Source organism: Neovison vison, chromosome 12, assembly GCF_020171115.1.
Source record: "Neovison vison isolate M4711 chromosome 12, ASM_NN_V1, whole genome shotgun sequence".
In the NCBI taxonomy this organism is placed as follows: domain Eukaryota; kingdom Metazoa; phylum Chordata; class Mammalia; order Carnivora; family Mustelidae; genus Neogale; species Neogale vison.
In genome coordinates this window covers 3242200-3260328 of record NC_058102.1, presented here as the reverse complement: position 1 = coordinate 3260328, position 18129 = coordinate 3242200, and the positions used below count along the sequence as shown (strand labels likewise).

At 64.0% G+C, this 18129-nt stretch overlaps 1 protein-coding gene across 1 annotated transcript in view; it reads right to left on the bottom strand.

Annotated features, from left to right (window-relative positions):
- Window positions 1-576: 576 nt before the first annotated feature.
- The window catches only part of CELSR1 (cadherin EGF LAG seven-pass G-type receptor 1), a 130185-nt gene continuing 112632 nt past the window's right edge, over window positions 577-18129 (bottom strand). Inside the window, exons 21-35 of the mRNA XM_044228065.1 lie at window positions 16679-16883; window positions 16164-16331; window positions 14886-15012; window positions 13260-13460; window positions 9109-9283; window positions 8211-8323; window positions 7748-7827; window positions 7018-7144; window positions 6210-6335; window positions 5672-5766; window positions 5291-5394; window positions 4905-5054; window positions 4230-4463; window positions 3478-3739; window positions 577-2696 (exon numbers count right to left, since the gene is read on the bottom strand). Of these exons, the coding sequence (XP_044084000.1) occupies window positions 2672-2696; window positions 3478-3739; window positions 4230-4463; window positions 4905-5054; window positions 5291-5394; window positions 5672-5766; window positions 6210-6335; window positions 7018-7144; window positions 7748-7827; window positions 8211-8323; window positions 9109-9283; window positions 13260-13460; window positions 14886-15012; window positions 16164-16331; window positions 16679-16883 (2192 nt within the window). The 3' untranslated portion in view covers window positions 577-2671. The remainder of the gene's footprint in view (window positions 2697-3477; window positions 3740-4229; window positions 4464-4904; window positions 5055-5290; window positions 5395-5671; window positions 5767-6209; window positions 6336-7017; window positions 7145-7747; window positions 7828-8210; window positions 8324-9108; window positions 9284-13259; window positions 13461-14885; window positions 15013-16163; window positions 16332-16678; window positions 16884-18129) is intronic.

Sequence of the window (18129 nt, the reverse complement as noted above, 5' to 3'; positions counted from 1 at the left end):
CTTCCAGCCGGTGGTGCCACCCTCCCTCTGTTGGGCACAGCCTGCCCTCTGCGTGCCCCTGAGGCCACCACCCAAGTGCAGAAGGCCACTTCGTGCACTTTGTGCATTGCGTCGGCTGTCCGCCAGGGGGCACTAGGAGGCCAGGTTCATGAGCTGAGACTGCACTGCTCTGTGCTGGCGGGCCCAGGACTGTACCCCACACCCCGAACCCCCCACCCCGGACGACCTTCAGGAGACCCTGGGCAGGTTGAAGGGGGTGGAGCTGAGGGGTAGGACATGTATCCCCCTGTTCCCATTTCCCAGATGGGCACCCCATTTGCCAGGCCCCGCCACTGCCCCAGGTTCCCAGACCCTGAGGGAAGGAGGGCCCAGGGCCGGTGCTGTACACACGGTGAGAGAGTTAAAACTCTTGGGGAACCCCAGACAGGGCCTGCTTATCCCGACTGCTTTAGGGGGATGGACAGAAATTTCCAGTACAGTTCCTTTCCCCCAGGGCCTGTCCCCCACATCCTGTCCACAGTCCCCGGCTGGCTCAGGGAGTGGGGCCAGGGAAGAGCAGCACAGCAGAAACACAAATTCAAAAATCTTAATTTATTGCAGACTCTTCTCTGGTGTTGAAATTCCAGTGTTTCCAATATTAATAAATAGACATTTGTTAAAAAAAAAAAATCTCCAGTGTCTCATTTCTCATAAAGTCTTAAGTCACAAAAATAGGTTTACAGTTTTTCCTGTCTTCATGCAACGGACAGTTGTTTTTTGGTAACAGTTGTGATCAGATTGAAAACTGCAGCTCGAGGGGCAGGACCCGGCTGTGGAAGCGTGAGGGCGCGGGGCGGGGGTCCCGACTCGAGGGTGTTCACTGTTCGTACTTAGGAAAAGGTCTGGTCGGGTAAACATCCGAAGACACCCTTCTGCCTTCCAAATGCCGCTCGCCCGCTAAGGCACATTTGTAATTCATCCCGCATGTGGACCCTGCGGTGTCGTGGCACTCCTGTGTGAGGTGTGTGGCCTGAGACCCGCCCCGCACCTGCTGTTCCCGGTGTGGTCGTGAACAGCGCTCACGTTTCCATCAGAACACGGCGCAGACATCTTCGCGTTTGACTTGATTCTCTTCCTGTCTTACGGTTTCCCGTATGCGGAGGCAGCTGTGCTAACCGTGCGTTTGGGCGCCTGATTGGAAGAACAAAGGCAGCACAAGAACGAGACGCGGCTGAGTCATTCTGGGCCCCGCTCCACAGCCCCTGCGGCCACGCCGTGCCAAGTGCCCACTGTGGGACAGCACAGCCGCTCCTCGTACGAGCTTCCAAGAAACAGCTTGGTAACCATGGCTGTGGCTGTGGCTTTGTCCCTCTGCACAATTGGCCATTTGAAGCAAAATGAAGTAATTGGTTGGGTTCTGGGGGCGGGGACCCAGCCCGCGTCTCAAAGAACTGGACGATTTGGCAGGAAGGAATGTGACATCCTGGAAGGCCCCACACCTCCATCTAAATCGGGAACACGTGAGCACTGTAAGACCCACCAGGAACAGGAGCAGAGGGACAAAAGACATCCCACCTGCGGTACCCCATGACTGAGACGGGGGCCGGGGAGGCGCTGCAGGCTGAGCATGAGTCCGGGATGGGGGCGGCCAGGGAACTGCCAGAGCTAGGTCACCTGCGTTTCTCCACCGCCAACCTCGGGGGGCTCCCTCCGTCCCGCCCCATCGCAGGCTGCTGGGAGATCCGTGGGACGGATCGTCATCGGCTGCCGAAGGCTGCTGTCGGCTGTCGTAGGCTACAGCAGTTGTAGGCTGCCCTGTCTCTGATCCATCACAGTTGGGGCGGCTGGGAGCGGAGGGCACACGTCCCAGAAACACGCGCCATGAATTCAGGCCGTTGCTCGCGATGCCCACACAATCCCCGCGTTCTGACCGAGCGCAGGGGCAGGAGCCTCTGTTCAAGGACGGCCTCTCCCCGACGCACTTCCCACTCTGATCTACCAGGACACCAGTTGCATCAACGCGTGCCAGGTTCAAGTACAACTGTGCAATCTTCCTTGTATAAAAAATAGAGATCATCCCACGGACCTCCCAGTATCAACAGTACAAATGCAAAATATACACAGGCTTTCCACCTTCTCAGAGTCCCGTACAAATATATAGAGAAGTATCTACACGTTTTCAACAAAAGACAGTAGTTTGCTTCGAGACGAGGAATGTCTCTGCAAAGGGCCATAAGGCCACTGGCCAGGGGTCTGTGCTGCAGGGGGCGCTCGCATGGCCACTGGCCCTCTGTCTTCTGCCTATGCCTGGCACCCCCGAACCCCAGCAAGCCAGGCCTGGCAGCTTCCAGCCCTGCCAGCTCTCGTGCTGGGCCCATTCCTGGCCTGCCGGTACACAGCTCTGCCTCTGTCCGCAGTCGGGATCCAGAGGAGCCAGCCCGGGAGCCCACACACGCATCCTTGTGCCCGTGGCCTTTGGCACTTGTCACGGGTCAGCTGGGCCCTGAGTCCCTGGGGGCAGCCCAGGGCTTTGTGTCTGGACTGCGGGTCACACCATTCATGGGGCTGCCACTGCAGGACCCCCTTCACTGCCAGGGCAGTGGCCCCTGGGTTTCCAAGGTCCAAGGGTGTGTCAGTGCAGCACAGAGGCCTGGCTGGAGACGGTGGGCTTGTCTCATGGTTTCCTGACGGTTCAGATTGAAGTTTCGTTACTGCCTCTGTGCGTGGGAAGAAGCCATCAGGCAGGTGGAGGTCAGCAAGAATGGCCCTTGCTACTCGTGAAGCCAGCAGGGGGGTCAGGTTGGAGGTCACGCGGGGGCAGACACCTACCCCCCCCAACTCAGGACGGGGGGGCAGAATCCCCCAGTCAGGGGGCACAGAGAGATACAAGCTTGCACGTGGACATAGCTATACTAGGCAAGAGAGGGGGCAGTCGAGTCTGCACCCTGACACCCAGGGCCCCTGGGAGGGCCATGCCCATCCGCATCCACACAGCCTGCCCTGCTGCAGGGCAACCAAACTCAGTTTTCAGAGCGCCATTCTAGAAGACCTAGCTCCCACTCTTTGCTCCTCCCTTAGAAGTCTGTAGGAGGGAGGAGCCATGGGGGGAGGCCAGCAGGCCCGTCTGGGGCCAAGATCCCTGCTCCGTTCCTCTGCAGGGGTCCCCCGGAGGCTTGATTTCCTGGACCAAGATCCTTACAAAGTGCTTAGTCCCACAGGGTCTGAAATCCTAGAATCCCAGGGCTGGGCAGGGGTTTAGGGCTTTGGCCAATGTGGCCACCACCTGGATGTTGGCAGTTGGGCCCGCCCTGGTCAGAAGTCCACTTTGTCCGTCAGCGGGCTGCCCCTGACCCCGCTGAAGCCCCTCCCTCCACAAGACCCCAGCACAGCCCCGGGGGCTCCTCTCTGGACTGGACACTGGTCCCCTGGGCAGGCGACGAAGGGAAAGCTGGCCAGGGCCGCTCCTGCTGCCCTGCAGCCCAGGCCGAGGCTACTCACTCGGAGTCGGAGCCCGCCGCCTGGGCGCTCCCGGCCCGCACGTTCATGGCCACCCCGTTGAGGTGCTCGCGCCCCGACTCCCGGCGTGGGCTCTTGATGGTGATGGTGCCGTCGGGGGCGCGGGCCCCGTCGCTGGAGCCCACGGAGGACGAGCGCGAAGACGCGGGGCTCTGCTCACACTCGGCCAGCTTCTCCCGCAGCCGCGACTTGAGGCTCTTCTCGGTCAGCGGCGGCGGGTAGGTGACCTTGTTTTTCAAGATGCCTGGAAGTGGGGAGGTGGGGAGTCGCGGTCAGCCTGCCGCAGCCGGGGCAGGGACCCGAGGAGCAGACTCTGGGCCCAGCGGAGCCCCTGCTCTTCCCTCCTTGGTCTCAGCGACAGGCGGCGGGGCCAAAGGTCACCCCTGTGCTGGGGAAGCAGACCCGTGGAGACCCGGACCCACCGGCACCGGCCGCTCCTGCGCCCCGCCCCCCCCACCAGCGTGCACTCGGCCCCCCCCCCAGCATCCCACCCAGCCCCAGCCCCCACATCGGCCCCTCCCCGCGCCTGTCCTGCCCACTGCCCCGCCCTCCACCCACCTGCACTTCTGTCCCGCTCCACCTGCACTCCACGCCGGCCCCGCCCCTCTGTTCTCTGTCCCCACCCGGACCCCGCCCCCTCCCAACACGGCCCGCCTCTGTCCCCTCCCCCGCCGAGGGGCTTCCCGGTCCCCCAGCTTCCCGGGAACAGCGCGGCCTCCCCACGCCCAAAGCACCTTTTCTCTGCTCCGGGGGCTGGCCGGGGAGCACGCCCGCGGGCCTCAGCGGGCCGCTGCTCTCCTGCTCCGGGGGCCGCTCCCCGCAGTGGTTGCCCTGCTCGTCCAGGTGCAGCTCCACGCTGACCTTGGTCTCGACCTTCAGGCGCGGCTGGTCGCCAGGCTCCTCACTGTCGCTGCCCGGCGGGCTCTCGCTGGGCCAGCCGGCCGGGATGTGGTTGGCCACGGCGTCCACTGAGGCACAAGAGCGGCCGTCAACAGCGGGGACTCCCTGCCCCCCTGAAAGCTTCCCTCGTGTCCCTCCGCGGGGAGCCTGCCTCCCACGTGGCCCTGAGCCCCCGCGGGCAGAGCTGCAGGCCAACGCAGTGCGGCCCTCGGTGGGGCAGCTACCGCTGACAGCAGGGGCCCAGCCCACAGTGCCCTGCCTCAACACCCCAGTGGCTCAACACCGGCCCCCCAGCAACATTCGGGGCCAGCAAGTGGGGTCCTTGAAGTGGGGGGTCCCGAAGAGACCCTCAAAGACCTCCCTGCCTCTGCTCTGCAGATGCTGTGGACAGGGCCTTCCCCAGCCAGCACCTCGACCCTGCTGTCCACCCCCCCTGCCGTCCCTCCCCCCGGCTGCTGCTCTCCATCACAGGAGGCAGGCCTCAGACACGCCACCCAACACGGCCTCACCTTTAGGGGTGCTGTGGATGGGGCCCCGAGCCGAGTCCCACTTGCCCTCGGCCTCCACCCCATCGTCCTCGCTGTCTGTCGAGTGCGAGGAGGCGTAGGAGCTGCTTTGCTCATCCAGGGACAGCTCGCTGTCCGAGTCCGAGTCCTGCTCTGCGGGGAGGGCGGGAGGGCCGGAGGCTCAGGCCAAGGGCTGAGTGGGGCCAGCTGGGCTCGGGGAGCGATCGTTCCCCTGGGGACCTTCTGAATGGGATGGGCCACAGATGTCCTCTGAGCCTGTATGTCCAGTGACCGAGAGGCCCACGGGCCTGACAAGAGCCAAGAAGCAGCTCCCCCACCGGCCCCCCAGGAGGGAGATGCCCAGGGGCCGCCTTCCAGGGGACACATACCACGGTGCTTCTTGGTGCTTCTGGGGACAAAGGATGAATCTGGCTCCCCATGGCCACCCCGTGCTGGCCCAGAGGACACGCTGAGCTTCTGACCCCCTTCGTCCCTAGAGAGGGGGTAGGGGGGTGGGCTCAGCGCCATCACTCCGGGGTTTACATGACACGACCACCCAACATCACCGGGCACCTTTCGCATGTGCCAAGGTGGCCCCACGGGGCTCTGGAAGGTTCGCTGCCACGAAAGACTCCCGGAGCACGTGGGCAGCCACACGCCCTCTGGAACAGGAGGGCACACCACTAGGGCCTGCATTCGCCCCTAGAGCTGGGCCTCCCCCCACCCCACTGTGCCCCTGGGACAAGCGAGGGCACCGGCTCAGGCCTGACCTGACGGTGCTGTCCAGTGAGGCAGTGGACTCGCCCAGGGCCGTGCGGAACATGTTGGGTTCCTCGCTGTACGTGTGGTTGCAGTTGAGGGAGCGCTGCAGGAGGGGGGCGGTTATCGCCGGGGCAGAGGCCACTGGCCTGCAGAGGACGGCTCTGTCCCCACAGCAAGCCCCGGTGCCAGCACCCTGGAGGTGCCCCCACCCAGCACAGAGCACACAGGCCTCGTGGCGGCCTGGAGGACAGCACCGCCAGCCCCCGCAGTGGTCTGAAGATGTCTTCCCGCCTGCAGCCGCGGCTTTTGCTGCCGCCCTGTCCTCTGTGACCTTGAACAATGGGGCTGTGCTGAGGACAGACCCCATCTAGTGAACTGCTCCCTTCCCAGGATGTCAGGAATGGAATCAAGCTCGATGCCACTCTCCAAGGGGCTCTCTGATGCCAGGGTCAATGGAGACCCGGCAGCTATGCTGAATGCTTGGTCTAGAGACCCACAGGGCAAACCCCGCCCCCCGCCCCACCCCGGTCCCCGGGCGCCACCTACCGTCAGCAGGGTAGCCCTCGTGGTGGCGGAGTCATCCAGGTGCAGCTTCTTCCCAGCAAGCACCGCCTTCAGGTGCTTCCGGACCTCCCTGTTGAGCACGCAGTGGAACAGGAGGACGAAGAGACCCTGGAGGGAGGGGACGGCTGGTCAGGGCAGGGAGGGGCCGGCAGAGAAGCAGCTAGGGTCCTGTGGCTGCCAGGCCGGTGCGCACACCCGTCTGCCCAAGGAAGCAGACAGCACGGCCACACCATGTGCCGCGGAGGGCCCAGAGCCAGCCTGGCCGCCGGGGCCCGCCCTGGGCGCCCCCTCCCCGGGGCCTCTGCTTGCCCAGGGGAGCGGGGACAGGGCAGTCAGCATGCCAGGGGCCAAGGGGGGGCTGGTCCCAGCCACACCCCCGTCCATCTGCATCTCCAACATGACATCACTTGCTGGGAAGCCTTCAGTGTGAACTGTAAATGGCCAACACTGTCCCCGCGGACAAAAGTGGGATGTATGCTGCCCCGCGGAGGATGAGCCCCGGCACCGGCTGAGCAAGGGACAGTGTCCCAGGGGTCCCTGGGAAGGCCCTGGACAAAGCTGTGCTCCGGACCCCAGGTTCCTTGTTGCCGACCGTGCGCAGAGAGGCGTCACGGGAACCCCCGGCACGTTCCGGCCACACGGGGACCGCCATGCCGTGGCCCGTCTGTCCCGGACACCGGGTCCAGGATCTCCCCCAGGCCTTTCAGACAGGAGGTAGCGTAAGCGACTCATGACCTCACCAAGGGTGGCCCCAGCGAGGCCTGCCAGGTCACGGGGACGGACGACCCACCTGTAAGCAGCTGAAGACGGCGAAGAGGTAGTGGAAGGCCAGCGCGTCGCGGTTCACGGCCAGCAGCCCCAGCAGCCAGGTGGCGCTGACGAGCAGCAGCAGCAGGAAGGCGGTCCGCAGCAGGGGGCTGCCGGGGGCGGGGCGGCGTGACTCCGGGCCCCGCCCTCCCCTCCACCCGCCCCCTCTCGGCCCACCGTCAGCCCCGCCACCTAACTTCCCAAAACGTTTTAAAGCACCTGGTCACTCTCCACTCCTGCGGCCACAGCATCACCATCGCCACCAACCCAGAAAGTCCCAGCCACACCCCCGTGCCCCAACACCCTGCCGGGCTCCTCCCCATCCCATCCCGGCCCCTCACACCCCCCCAGACCCAGCTGTCACCACCCCCTCCTCCCCTCCACCCATCCGTTAACAGGGCCTGGGCCAGGGGCACAGAGCCCCATCCTGCTCCCTCTGCCACCAGCTGCTGCAGAGCCTACCCCCTACTGTCCCCGGGGTCCCATGGGCGAAGGCGGCCTGCCCCAGGCCGCCTCATGCTCAGCGCCCTCCCTCTCCTCCACTACGTGCCCGCTGCCCCCGGCCTCTCCCCACTGCAGCCTGCTGATGCATCCGCGTGGCCGTCATGTCCCCCCGGGCTGAGCTGGGGGGTGGCCAAGGGCCTGGGCACAAGGAGACGGGCGCCTTCAGGGGGCTCTGCCAGGCGTTTAGTCCCACACCGGGACCCACTTACACAACCCCTTTCCTTTCATAATAATGGTGCTTTCTTCGGCAGGAAACCTTCGCAGACAGGACGAAAATGACTGTGTTGACCTGAAAAACATTTTTTTAACAACCCAAGTCAGGTGGCCGGCTGGTCAGTGTCGCCACAACAGATCAGAAGACCCAACGCTTCTGAGGGGCTCCGCCTGCATCTCCAGGTACGGCTGGAATGAGAAGGGCTCCCACGCCCCCCCGCCTGCGAGACCCTCCCGAGGGTGGACGCCAAGCTGCCTCCCAGTGGACGAAGACGCAGACGTGGGACGAACCCGCAGGTCCAATGGCGAGGCCTCAGCACCATGAGATCACCCTTTCCTGCCCAACGGGCTGCCCTGAGGAGCCAAGGACCCCACCGGCCCCCAAAACCCCTTCCAGCCCCCGCGCCCAGTTTCCCACACCCCCAAGAATCGTGGGCTCTGCAAAACTCCCGGACTCACAATGATAACCGCTCCGATGGGCCCGGCGAAGCTCCAGATCAGGGTGTCGCGAAGGGACAGCCAGCAGAAGTCGGGGTTTCCATAGCCCTGGGGGTCCAGGCCCACCGCGAGTCCTGGACAACAGGGAGGGAAGTGGGGACTCATCCCGGGAGCGGCCCCTCCTGAGGGCCGGCCTGAGGGGGCACGTGGCCACAAGCAGCATTCCCAGCTCGGCACACACACGTCACATACAGATCCACACACCACACACACGTCACGTGCAGACCACACACAGCACACGTGTCACACACAGACCACACCCCCCCCACGACATACACACGTCAGATACAGACCACACAACCAGCGCACATGACATACACACGTCCCGTACAGATCCCACACACCCCACACATACACTACAGGGTACACACGCACACACACCACACAACGCATAGACCCTTCACACACACACACACACACACACACAATGTAAACTACACATCCCACACACACAACACACACACCACAGACAACACACGCGCACATACCCGTCCACCCACACGCCGGGCGGACGTGGAGTTTCTGTCTGTCAGGTGCCACAGACAGAACCCTAAGCAGACCGCACCCAGCCCTCAAGGAGCCCACACCACCCCTGACCAGAGACGCACCCCCGCAGTGGGCACCGAGTGGTCACACTCCCGGCACAGGTGCAAGGGTGGGGAGGGCCTCCTCTGCCAGGGGCCAGTCACGCTGGGTGTCTGTGGTACCCAGAGGAGGCCAGAGAGCTCGCCCGCCTGGGCCCAGGGGTGTGGGCTCACGAGCTGTGGGCTCCCGGGTGGGTGAGGTCACGGGGGCTGCCCACGCACTGGTGGGCCCCAGGCCCAGGCCTCCCCAGCAAGGCGGTTCCTCCAGTCCTCACCTGTGATGATGGCCGGGATGCCCCAGCCCACGACATAGTAGAACCTCATGGGCCCGGCGTCGATGTTGCGCACCTCGGTCAGCATGCGGTAGACGTGCAGGCCCTCCACAAAGGTCCAGGCGAAGGTGCTCGTGTAGACGTAGTGCAGGAGGATGGCGACGACCGTGCACAGGAACTGTGGGGGCAGGGCACGGGGCGCTGGCTCAGCACAGGCCCCCGGGAGCCCGCCCCACCCCTCGGACCAGGGGCCAGACGCGGGCCAGGCGCAGAGGGCAGGGACTGAGTCCGCGCACTGCGCAAATGTGAGGGTCTGCAGGCCGGAGTAGGGAGACGGAGTTACTTGGGTTTTTCTGTGTGATTCACGCAGGAACGGCTGGGCCCTGAGTGGAGCAGAGGACGGGGAGGGAGGCACGGGGTGGTGGGGGGGAGACCACCGCGCAACCCAGATTGGTGCCTGGAGTGAGCACAGCCACAGGACAGGGGGTGGACAGAGCCTCTAGCGTTTTCATTAGAAGCTGGAAACGTATTTTCCTGTCATGGCTCCAGATTCTTCCCTCCAGGAGTTTAAACTTCAAAGAAACAGCATGAAGGCAGCCAGCCCAGGCTGCGGGCCCAGCTGCGGTGCTGGCCTCCACCCGCTACCCAGCACCCCTGTGGGGGTGTCTGCGGGGTCCAGCAGTGGCCAGAGGGAGGGGAAGCCTCGTGCTTCGTGACCTCACCGCCAAATAAGGTCCTCCCGCCTCCACCAAGTTAACAGAGCCTTCTGCTTCCCGCCAAAACCAGACCATGGGAGCGCGTCTGTCTGTCCCGACCTCGGCCAGGCAGGGCTGCCCTCCAGCCGGTGCCCAAGAGAAAACCACCTCCACAGGGCAGCGGAGGCCCAGCCTCCTGCCCTCTCCCGACCCAGACGAGCCAACCCAGTGTCCCTGAGAAGGGGAAGAAAGCAGGGTCAGGGAGGGGCTGGGGACGGGCGCGGACGCAGGGAGTCCAGCCTCTGTGTGAATCATCTACCGTGAGGTGCTCTAGGCCAGACCTCGAAGAGCTCGTGCCTTGGCCCAGAGCAGCCTCTTGGGGGGCCCCCTGGGAGGGGCTGCGCTGGCCGGGCCCCCAGACTGCCCAGCTGGGGGAGAGCAGGCGCCCCTTCAAGGGTGCCAGGCAGGCACTGAGGAGAGGGGAACGTGGAGGGGAGGGAAGAGAAAGCCCCAGGCCCTCTTGGCCCCCTACCCCACCCACACGACCCTCCCCTCCTGCCCCTACCCCTACTCCTAACCCCTCCCACCCCCAGGCCCTGTCCATCCTAGCCACACCCACGCCCAGCCCGGACTCCTCCTGGCCCCACCCCACTCTTTGGCCGCCCCTCCTAGTCACACCCCTCCTGGCCCCACCCACAACCTGCCAGGGTCTCAGTGTCCCCGCCAAGGAGCCCCCCCCACCCTCCACCCAACAGACACAGGGCCACCACCCTGGCCCACAGTGGAGGCCACTCCGCTCCGTCAGGTGCCAGGCCAGCGTACCCTGCGGGGAGCTGACCCAAGCACAGGCTGGCTGGAACGTACGTCACCCCTGCTGCCGCTGTCACCTGCACGGGCCGGCTTCTCCCCTCAAACAAAACCCCAGAGAAGGGGAAGGAAACTCCTAGCAGTGACATCTGTCCAACACGGGGCGAAACAGGAACTCAACCAGAAGGGAAGACAGCACCGTACATTACGACTGGACAACCTGCTCTCCGCCTTGGAGCCCACGGTCGGGGGACAGGAGGTCTGCCCTGGGCGATGAGCAGAGCCATCAGCCCGGACGCCAGGGCGAGCCTGGGGCTGGGGGAGCCCCACACCACTCCCAGGGACCCCACATGCAAAGCACAGTGGGCTTAGACAAGGGGCAACGGCGAGGAGGCTGGCTGGCTGGCTGCCTTCAATCATGTGAAAAGTAAACCCACAAAACCACCTTTAAAAAAAAAGAAGTGTTAGAGATACATTTTAAAATTTAATGGGGCTGTACGTGTACAGACTTTTGCCCTAAATGTACTACCTTTCCCAGAAACAGAACAAAGACAAAATGCTAATGCCTAATAAATCATTTCAACCTGCCAGTAATCTGGGAGATGAAAAACCTCGCCCAGAGACGGGACTGTGAGTTTACAGAAAACCCATAAAACCCAGGCAAGGGGCCAAGGCCCTCGAATGACGCGGCCAGCATTCCTTCTCTCGTGCGCCGCGCCTGGAAGCAGCGGACAGCCTCGCTGCTTTCACACGCGGTATGTGGCTGCAAGGCGTGGCTTGCCTCTGTGGAGACCACTCAAGGGCACGCTTGAAGGGTTTGGAGATGCGCCTTCACCTGTCTGATGCGCTGATAAGGACAGGCAGGGAGAGGTCCACCTGCCTGGCTGGATGCACGGAAACCCTGCAGGGCCCCACGTGGGGATGGCGCCTCTCCCCCACCCGGGCCCAGCACCACGGGGAGCGCCCCGGAGGGCAGCAAGGACGTTTGCGCTTGGAGGTTCCTCTGCCAGGCCCGGTGCTCCCCGAGTCACGGCTAAGAAGCCCCCGGGGTCATCAAGGCCGTCTTCCCGTGACACTTTGCCTTTACCTACCCCTTCCTTCAAAGGAGGTTTGGCCACCCCAGAGGGTCTCAAGGGAGCCCGCTGCCGGCAGCAAACAAGGAGGAAGAGCCCAAGTGTGCCAGCGGCCCTGACCAGCCAGAACATTCCCTCTTTGCCTTTTATGCCACTTCCTCTCCTAGGGCTGACCCACTCCCACAGACGCGTTTCCTCTCCACGTGGGGGAGACTCCTCCCCTTGGCCTCCAAGGGCTTGGCCTGCCACACCCAGACCAGTCACTGTGTCTCAATTTTCACCTCACTTTGGGGTGTCCTCCCCTGCTCATCCCCCTTCCGGAGACCTGCGGCGCCCTTCCTCCTCCCTCCTTGCCCACTTAGCCCTGACTCCCGCCCTTCCCTCCCTGCCCGCTGTCCTGGCTTCGGCTCTGGGCCTCACCTCCACCCAGCGGACCTATGAGGATAGCCCCTCTGCCGCTCTGCTGACCTCTGGGCAGCTTCCTAACCGGCTGGCTGTGCTCTCCGCGGCACGAGCTGCCTGCAAAAGGAACACGGCACTGCCCGGCATGGCCCCTCAGGCTCTGGGGGACCAGATTCCCCAACCTGTCCCGATTTCTCCTGGACCTCTCCCACCGGATGGTCAGTCCTTCCCTAACCAGGCATGGCTCCCCCACCTGCCACCAGGACACCATTCTGGCTTGTGACACTGTACGACAACCCCTCGTGTCCGTGCCAGGAAGGGGGGCTCCCTGGGCGGGGACGGGAGGGCCTCTTGGACCTGGGTCTCGGGTAGGCGGAGCACAGAGTCAACCAGTAGGTCCTCGCCGCATGGGGAAGGAAGAAATGACAGCTCTGTCAACAGCACGTGCTGGCCATATTGGAATGGCCCACCGAGAGCCCGCGGCTCACCCTCGGAGAGATCGGGATTAGGGGAGAGTAACCTCCAGACTTCCCGAGTCCCTGCATACACACAGGTGCCAGTCAGCCGGCCTCGCGGCGCCTCAGGGCTCTAGGGTCCCCATTACGCGATGGACACGTAAGGGAACCCGCACGGAGGGAACTGTGTGCCACGGGCACTCGCTCATCCTCACTGGTGCCCGGGCGCCTCTCCCGTGGGAAGGGATGCGACCCCTTCCCAGGGCCTGGGGGGATTCAGCGAGCCCAAGCGTGTGTGTCAAGCCTCGGGCACACAGCCTCTGCCGCCCGCCGCGCCCCCACCCCCTCCGGGGTCCCTGTGTTTTGCAAATCCTGCTGTAAAAATGGAAAATCACGTTGCCACCAGGCAGGCACCGCGGAAGCCACAGAGCTCCCGGCTTCCCCCGGCGCTGCCCTCGCGCCTGTCCCTCCTGCTGTGCTGCCACCTCCGCCTCGAGGCTGCTCCCTACCCCATGCCCCAGGGACCCCGCCCCGCCATCGGCCCCCCCCCCTCGCCGGCACAGGGGCTCTGATCTCAGACCTCCCACGGAAGCTCTGCCGGCCGCCGCTTGCCGCCCGTCCTCGCCTCCCTCGAGGCCGACCCCCTTCCAGTCTCGGCCGTGGTCACTTCCACCCGCTTCTTTGTCAGTTACAGAGGTCGGGGGCAGCGCCCGGGAACTCACCGGGTTTCCGGTCTGGGTGATCCCGATCACAAACACCAGCTGGGAGCAGAAGAGCGCCCCGATGAGGTTCCTGTGGATGCCGTGCAGGTTGGAGCGTAACGTCCGCACCAGCGTGAGGAGGACGAAGGCCACCAGCAGGGCGGCCAGCGACAAGGACACGGCGGCGTAGGTGACGATCTTCAGGGGCAGGACCTCTCCGTGCTGCGGGCGGGGGGTGGGCGGAGGGACATGAGGACTGGCCGGATGGGGCTTTGCACGGGAAAGGCACTTTAAGGTCGACTTTACTATGGGCAGAGCCCGCACGACTGACACGGTTCTCAGGCTGCCGGAGACCACGGAAAACACCAAATGGATTAATGAGGTGTTAGAAAGTTCTGGAGCGGGACGGTGTCCACTGACACGTGGCTGCGGTGGTCAATGTCTATCCTGTGTATTTTGCCCCAATAAAAAAATGTTTAAAAAAACGTTTAAAACAAAACAACCCTCCATACATAAATGTTACCATCCGGGAGATGCACAGCCTGCCCGGGAGGGGCTTGCACACAGAAGGCGGGTGTGCCACGGCTACCCGGGAGCTGGGCTGCTGGGGAGCCGGGAGGGGGTTGGGCCCCCGACGCTGAGGGCTCAGGGCTCAGGGCTCTCCTCCTGCCCTGCGGAGGCCCAGGGGCTGCCTCCTGCTGTTGGACCAGCACTGGCTTTGAGGCCCCGGGGCAAGGAGCAGTGAGCCTTCTAGTTCCACTTCTTCTCCCTAAATCTTGGCTTCCTCCTGCCTGTGAGACTACTGATAACTAACCTCGTCCAGGCCAGGACCCCGGGCTCCCAGCTCCAAAGTGCCGCCTGCCCACGGGAGCCCTGCAGTCAGGGGAAGACCTGAGGCCACACCCTTCCCTATCGTCTCCCTGGCCGCTATCAGCAGCAGTCACCCTCCCAACAATGGGACAGGAACCTGCAAGCCACAGAGGTTTTGGGAGGGACAATGACCTGGCCTCCTGGGACACATCCCCGGCCTGAAGAAAAGGTGCCAGGTGAAGCCCCCCCAGGCCTCTGTTCTGGTTCTTAGGAACCAGCATCTGCACACGTCAGAGCCCAGGTTGACCTTGCCGCCCGCCCACTGGGGGCCGCGGCCCTGTTCCCTCTATTTACCGGCAGGCTCCCAGAGACTTGCATTCCCAGGCCCAGGAAAACGCCAGAGGTTAAACATCAGCTGGCCGCGGGGGCTCCTGACTGAGCCCCTTCTTCTGTCTCCTGGCCAGTGCATGCGGTGCTAACGGGAGACCCTCCCTTTGTTCCCGACAGCCGGCTCTGCTCTCCCTTCAAATTTCAAGTGGGGCCGGCACAGCACCATCCAAGAGAACAGAGAATCCGGCTTCGAAGTGAGGCTCTTCCAGGGCTTTCTTTTCGGGCTGAGGCTTGGGGGTCTGCCACAGGGTTTTTAATTTACAACCCAGCCCCTTTGAAAAGAGTTTCCAAGGAGTTTTGTTTTGGGAATCCCGGCAGATTCCAGCCAACCCTCCCGAACATAGGCGTAAATCGTGGACTCAATTTGGGGCCGTGCGGACTCTCCAAAGGGACTCATCCCTGGACACACTGGCCGGGAGGGCAGGACTGCCCAGGGGCTGCGCCCACCTCGCGTCTGGAGACGTCCATGAGCACGGCGAAGCTGGCCGTGTGGCTGCACTGGCAGGCGACGTGGGTCCGGTTCCGGGACAGCAGCTCGCAGCCCTTGGCCGACCACCCTCCGGTCCCCCCGATCCTGCGGAGAAAAGGCAGGCGTGAGAGGGATGCCTTCCACCAGCGGGGTCTCGGAGGCCCCGCCGCCCCTGGGAAAGCCCATCCAGCACCCCCAAGGCGGGCCCGTCTGCCTCCCCCAGCCCACCGTCGCGTGCTGTGAGGACAGCGGCCCTCAGGACTGCGTGGACACGCTCCCTTCCCTTTCATGGCCGGGGAGTGCCCTAAAGCAATCCTCTGCAGTTCACGGCCTCTGTGTCATCTCACAATAAAACTTCAACAGGGATGTCTCAGGCGGACCGCACGCCCCTTTTGTCGGAAACATTAGTCAGTTTAAAAAGGGCTGCTTTGTACTTCAGCCTTCTTTGGAGTCTAGGCGCTTCAGGAAATAATACCCCACGTTCGTTCTGCACTTTCATCTTCAGACTGCACAATGTTTTACGGCAGCCGCCTGCAAGCAGGGTCCAATTATGACTCCCTGTTACTGATGGGAAGCCCCAAATGACAAGGGGCTTAAGGGTGTGTCCCGGGCTCAGAGAGAGCCCCACCCTCCCTCCCTCTGGGAAAATCAAGTAACTTCTCTGGTCCTTCCTTTACTCATCTGTAAAATGGCCAGTGAAGGCTAATACATGTCTGCCAAGAGCCCCAAGATCTGGGGATGCGAGGCACCGCGGAGGCACAGAGAGTAATTAGGCAACAGCTAATTGCTAAGACCCAGTCCTGCGCCCTGAGAGACGGCCGCGCCTCGTGCCTGCCAGACAGCCCCTCCTCGCACGTCCCTCGCCATGGAAGTGGCCCTTCTTTCTCGCCTTTGTAAGCCAAGCGTCTCTCACACGCCGGCACGATGCTGCTCGCTCATTAACTAGAATTTGGAAAGTAAAGGAGCCGCGAGATCCCTGCCGGGCCAAGCCTGCTTCCCAGCACGAGCCCCCTGCAGCCGGGCGCCCGCACACTCCCGCTGGCCACCAGCTCCCGGCTGGAACCCTGCTCGGCGACACCGACTCAGTCCGTGTGCAGCACGACGTGCGGGCACGTCTGTCTGGGCTGCACAGAAACAGGGGCCCAGCTGCACCGAAGTCCGTCCCAGCTTCCAGCAGCCGTGGCAGACCCCACACACGGGGCCCAGCTCGAGGGGGATGGGGGGATGAAGGGTCCTCACGCTGGCGGCACCCTTACATGATGGAGTGGTTCCAGAACACACAGACGGGCTTGGTGCGCTCCTCGGTCTCCAGCAGGACATGCTCCACCAGGACAGGCCTCTCCAGGGGGCTGGGCAGGGCGGCCCCCTCGCTGTACACCACGGCGCTCACCACCGGCGTGTTAATGACTGGCCGGTTGGGCAGCCTGGGGCGGAGATGTGAGAACACGGGAAAAGGTACAGTTAGAAGCCGCCTGTCTCAAATCTGTGCATCGACGACCCCAGAAGCATGCACTGTAGACGTCTCTCCAAGAGGCCCGGAGCCAGAGCCCCAGCCGCTGTGTTCGCGGCTCTGTGAGCGATGGGGCGTGTGCGGGGCATTGGTCACCTCCGGCTGGGCGGCAGCACCACGGAAGGGCCACCTGGATGCCCAGAACCTCATCCTGGGGGCTCTCGGGGCAGTGGTCTGTGGCCGTGGCCCAGGCTCACGGCGGAATGTCCTCGCACGGATGCCTGGGGAAGCCCTTTGGAATCCTCCGGAAACAGGCCTTACCGGAGACTGCGGCGGTCAGGGTCGTAGCGCTCAGGCAGGAGCTGGCCTAGGGTCCGGTAGATGATGACGAGGGCAACGGCGAACCGGCCGGGCTCGTCCGGGTGCCTCTTCCGCCTCCTGAATGGGGCCTCCCCCTCTGCGCCAGGCCCCGGGGACGCCTCCTGCGGGGCAGCTTTCCCACCGACTGGCCGCACCGTGGGGGTCCCTGCAATGCAAGCGGAGCGTGAGCGGGGGGGCGGTGCGCCCACCAGGCCTCTTCCTGCCGGAGCAGGGGCCTCCTGAGGTCACAGAGGCTCGCTGGGCCCCGGAGGAGTCAACACAGAGCCCCACACGACTGCAGCACAGAGGCTTCCAGGGGCTGGGGGAGGGGGCGGGGACAGACTGTCATTCCTGGGGACGAAGGTGGCGCTGCCTGCCCAACACTGTGGACGGACGGAACGTGACGAAACTCCGCTCCCAGAGCGACCAGGACGGCGCCGGCTCCTGGCATCTCAGCTCGACCCAGGAAAAGGTGACAGCTGTCACGGGCTAACCGGCCGAGGCCCTCACCCCACACAGGGGGCGACACCGGGGCTGCTCTGGGAGGGATGGATGGGGACGGGGAACCGTCTGCGTGGGTTTGTGCCCCCTGCTTTGATCCCACGTGAATGACGGGGGTGTGTGAAGCTGTACGCGCTCTAGGGACACAGAAGTCGCATATGGCCCGCGTAAATACGTCCGCACACATATTTTGGGGCGTAGGCGCTTACGATATCATGCCACTGACCGGGGCACGGGAGCACAGGCACAGGAAGGTTGAAAACTTCCCCAGTCCCTGTGTCCACATGGGCCCACAGGAGGGAGTATTGGCCCTCCCCTTCCCAGCGGCCGAGGGACAGTCCCCTCCGACGTTCTGTTAGCCTGGCCACACTCACTCACGTTCTCAACAACCGACAAAATGCCCCGGGGGGCCCAGAAGCCAGCTCTGCAGCCACCCAGACCGCCCGGCACCGAGCACGGGAGGCTGAGCTCCAGGGAGGCAGGAGGGCCGAGCCCTGAGAGACAGGGCTTCTAGAAAGGGCAAGACCCAGGGGAGCCTGCGGAGGGGCTGTGAGGTGCAGTGGGGCGGGGAACCTCTCGGCCCCCGTGCGGGGGGCCACTGCAGCTCAGAACGGCTCACCGGTGCCGGCGACATGCCGGGTGACCAACGGCATCCACCCCCTGAGGTGCGACACACACCTTCAACGTCTTCCTGCCCCTGCTCAGGGCCGATGACTGGTGACAACACTGCTCGGCGACACCCAGCTCCTCCTCGGGGGGCAGGGGGGTGATCTAGGCGGGGGCTTTCCTGAGTGAGAGGGTCAGGTGCTGCCCCAGGCCAGACGACCCTCCCCAGGCCTCTGCCCATGGGCCAGATGCCACGCAATGGGTCAGACGTTGACATTTATGGGTCCTTTGCTCCTGGACAACCG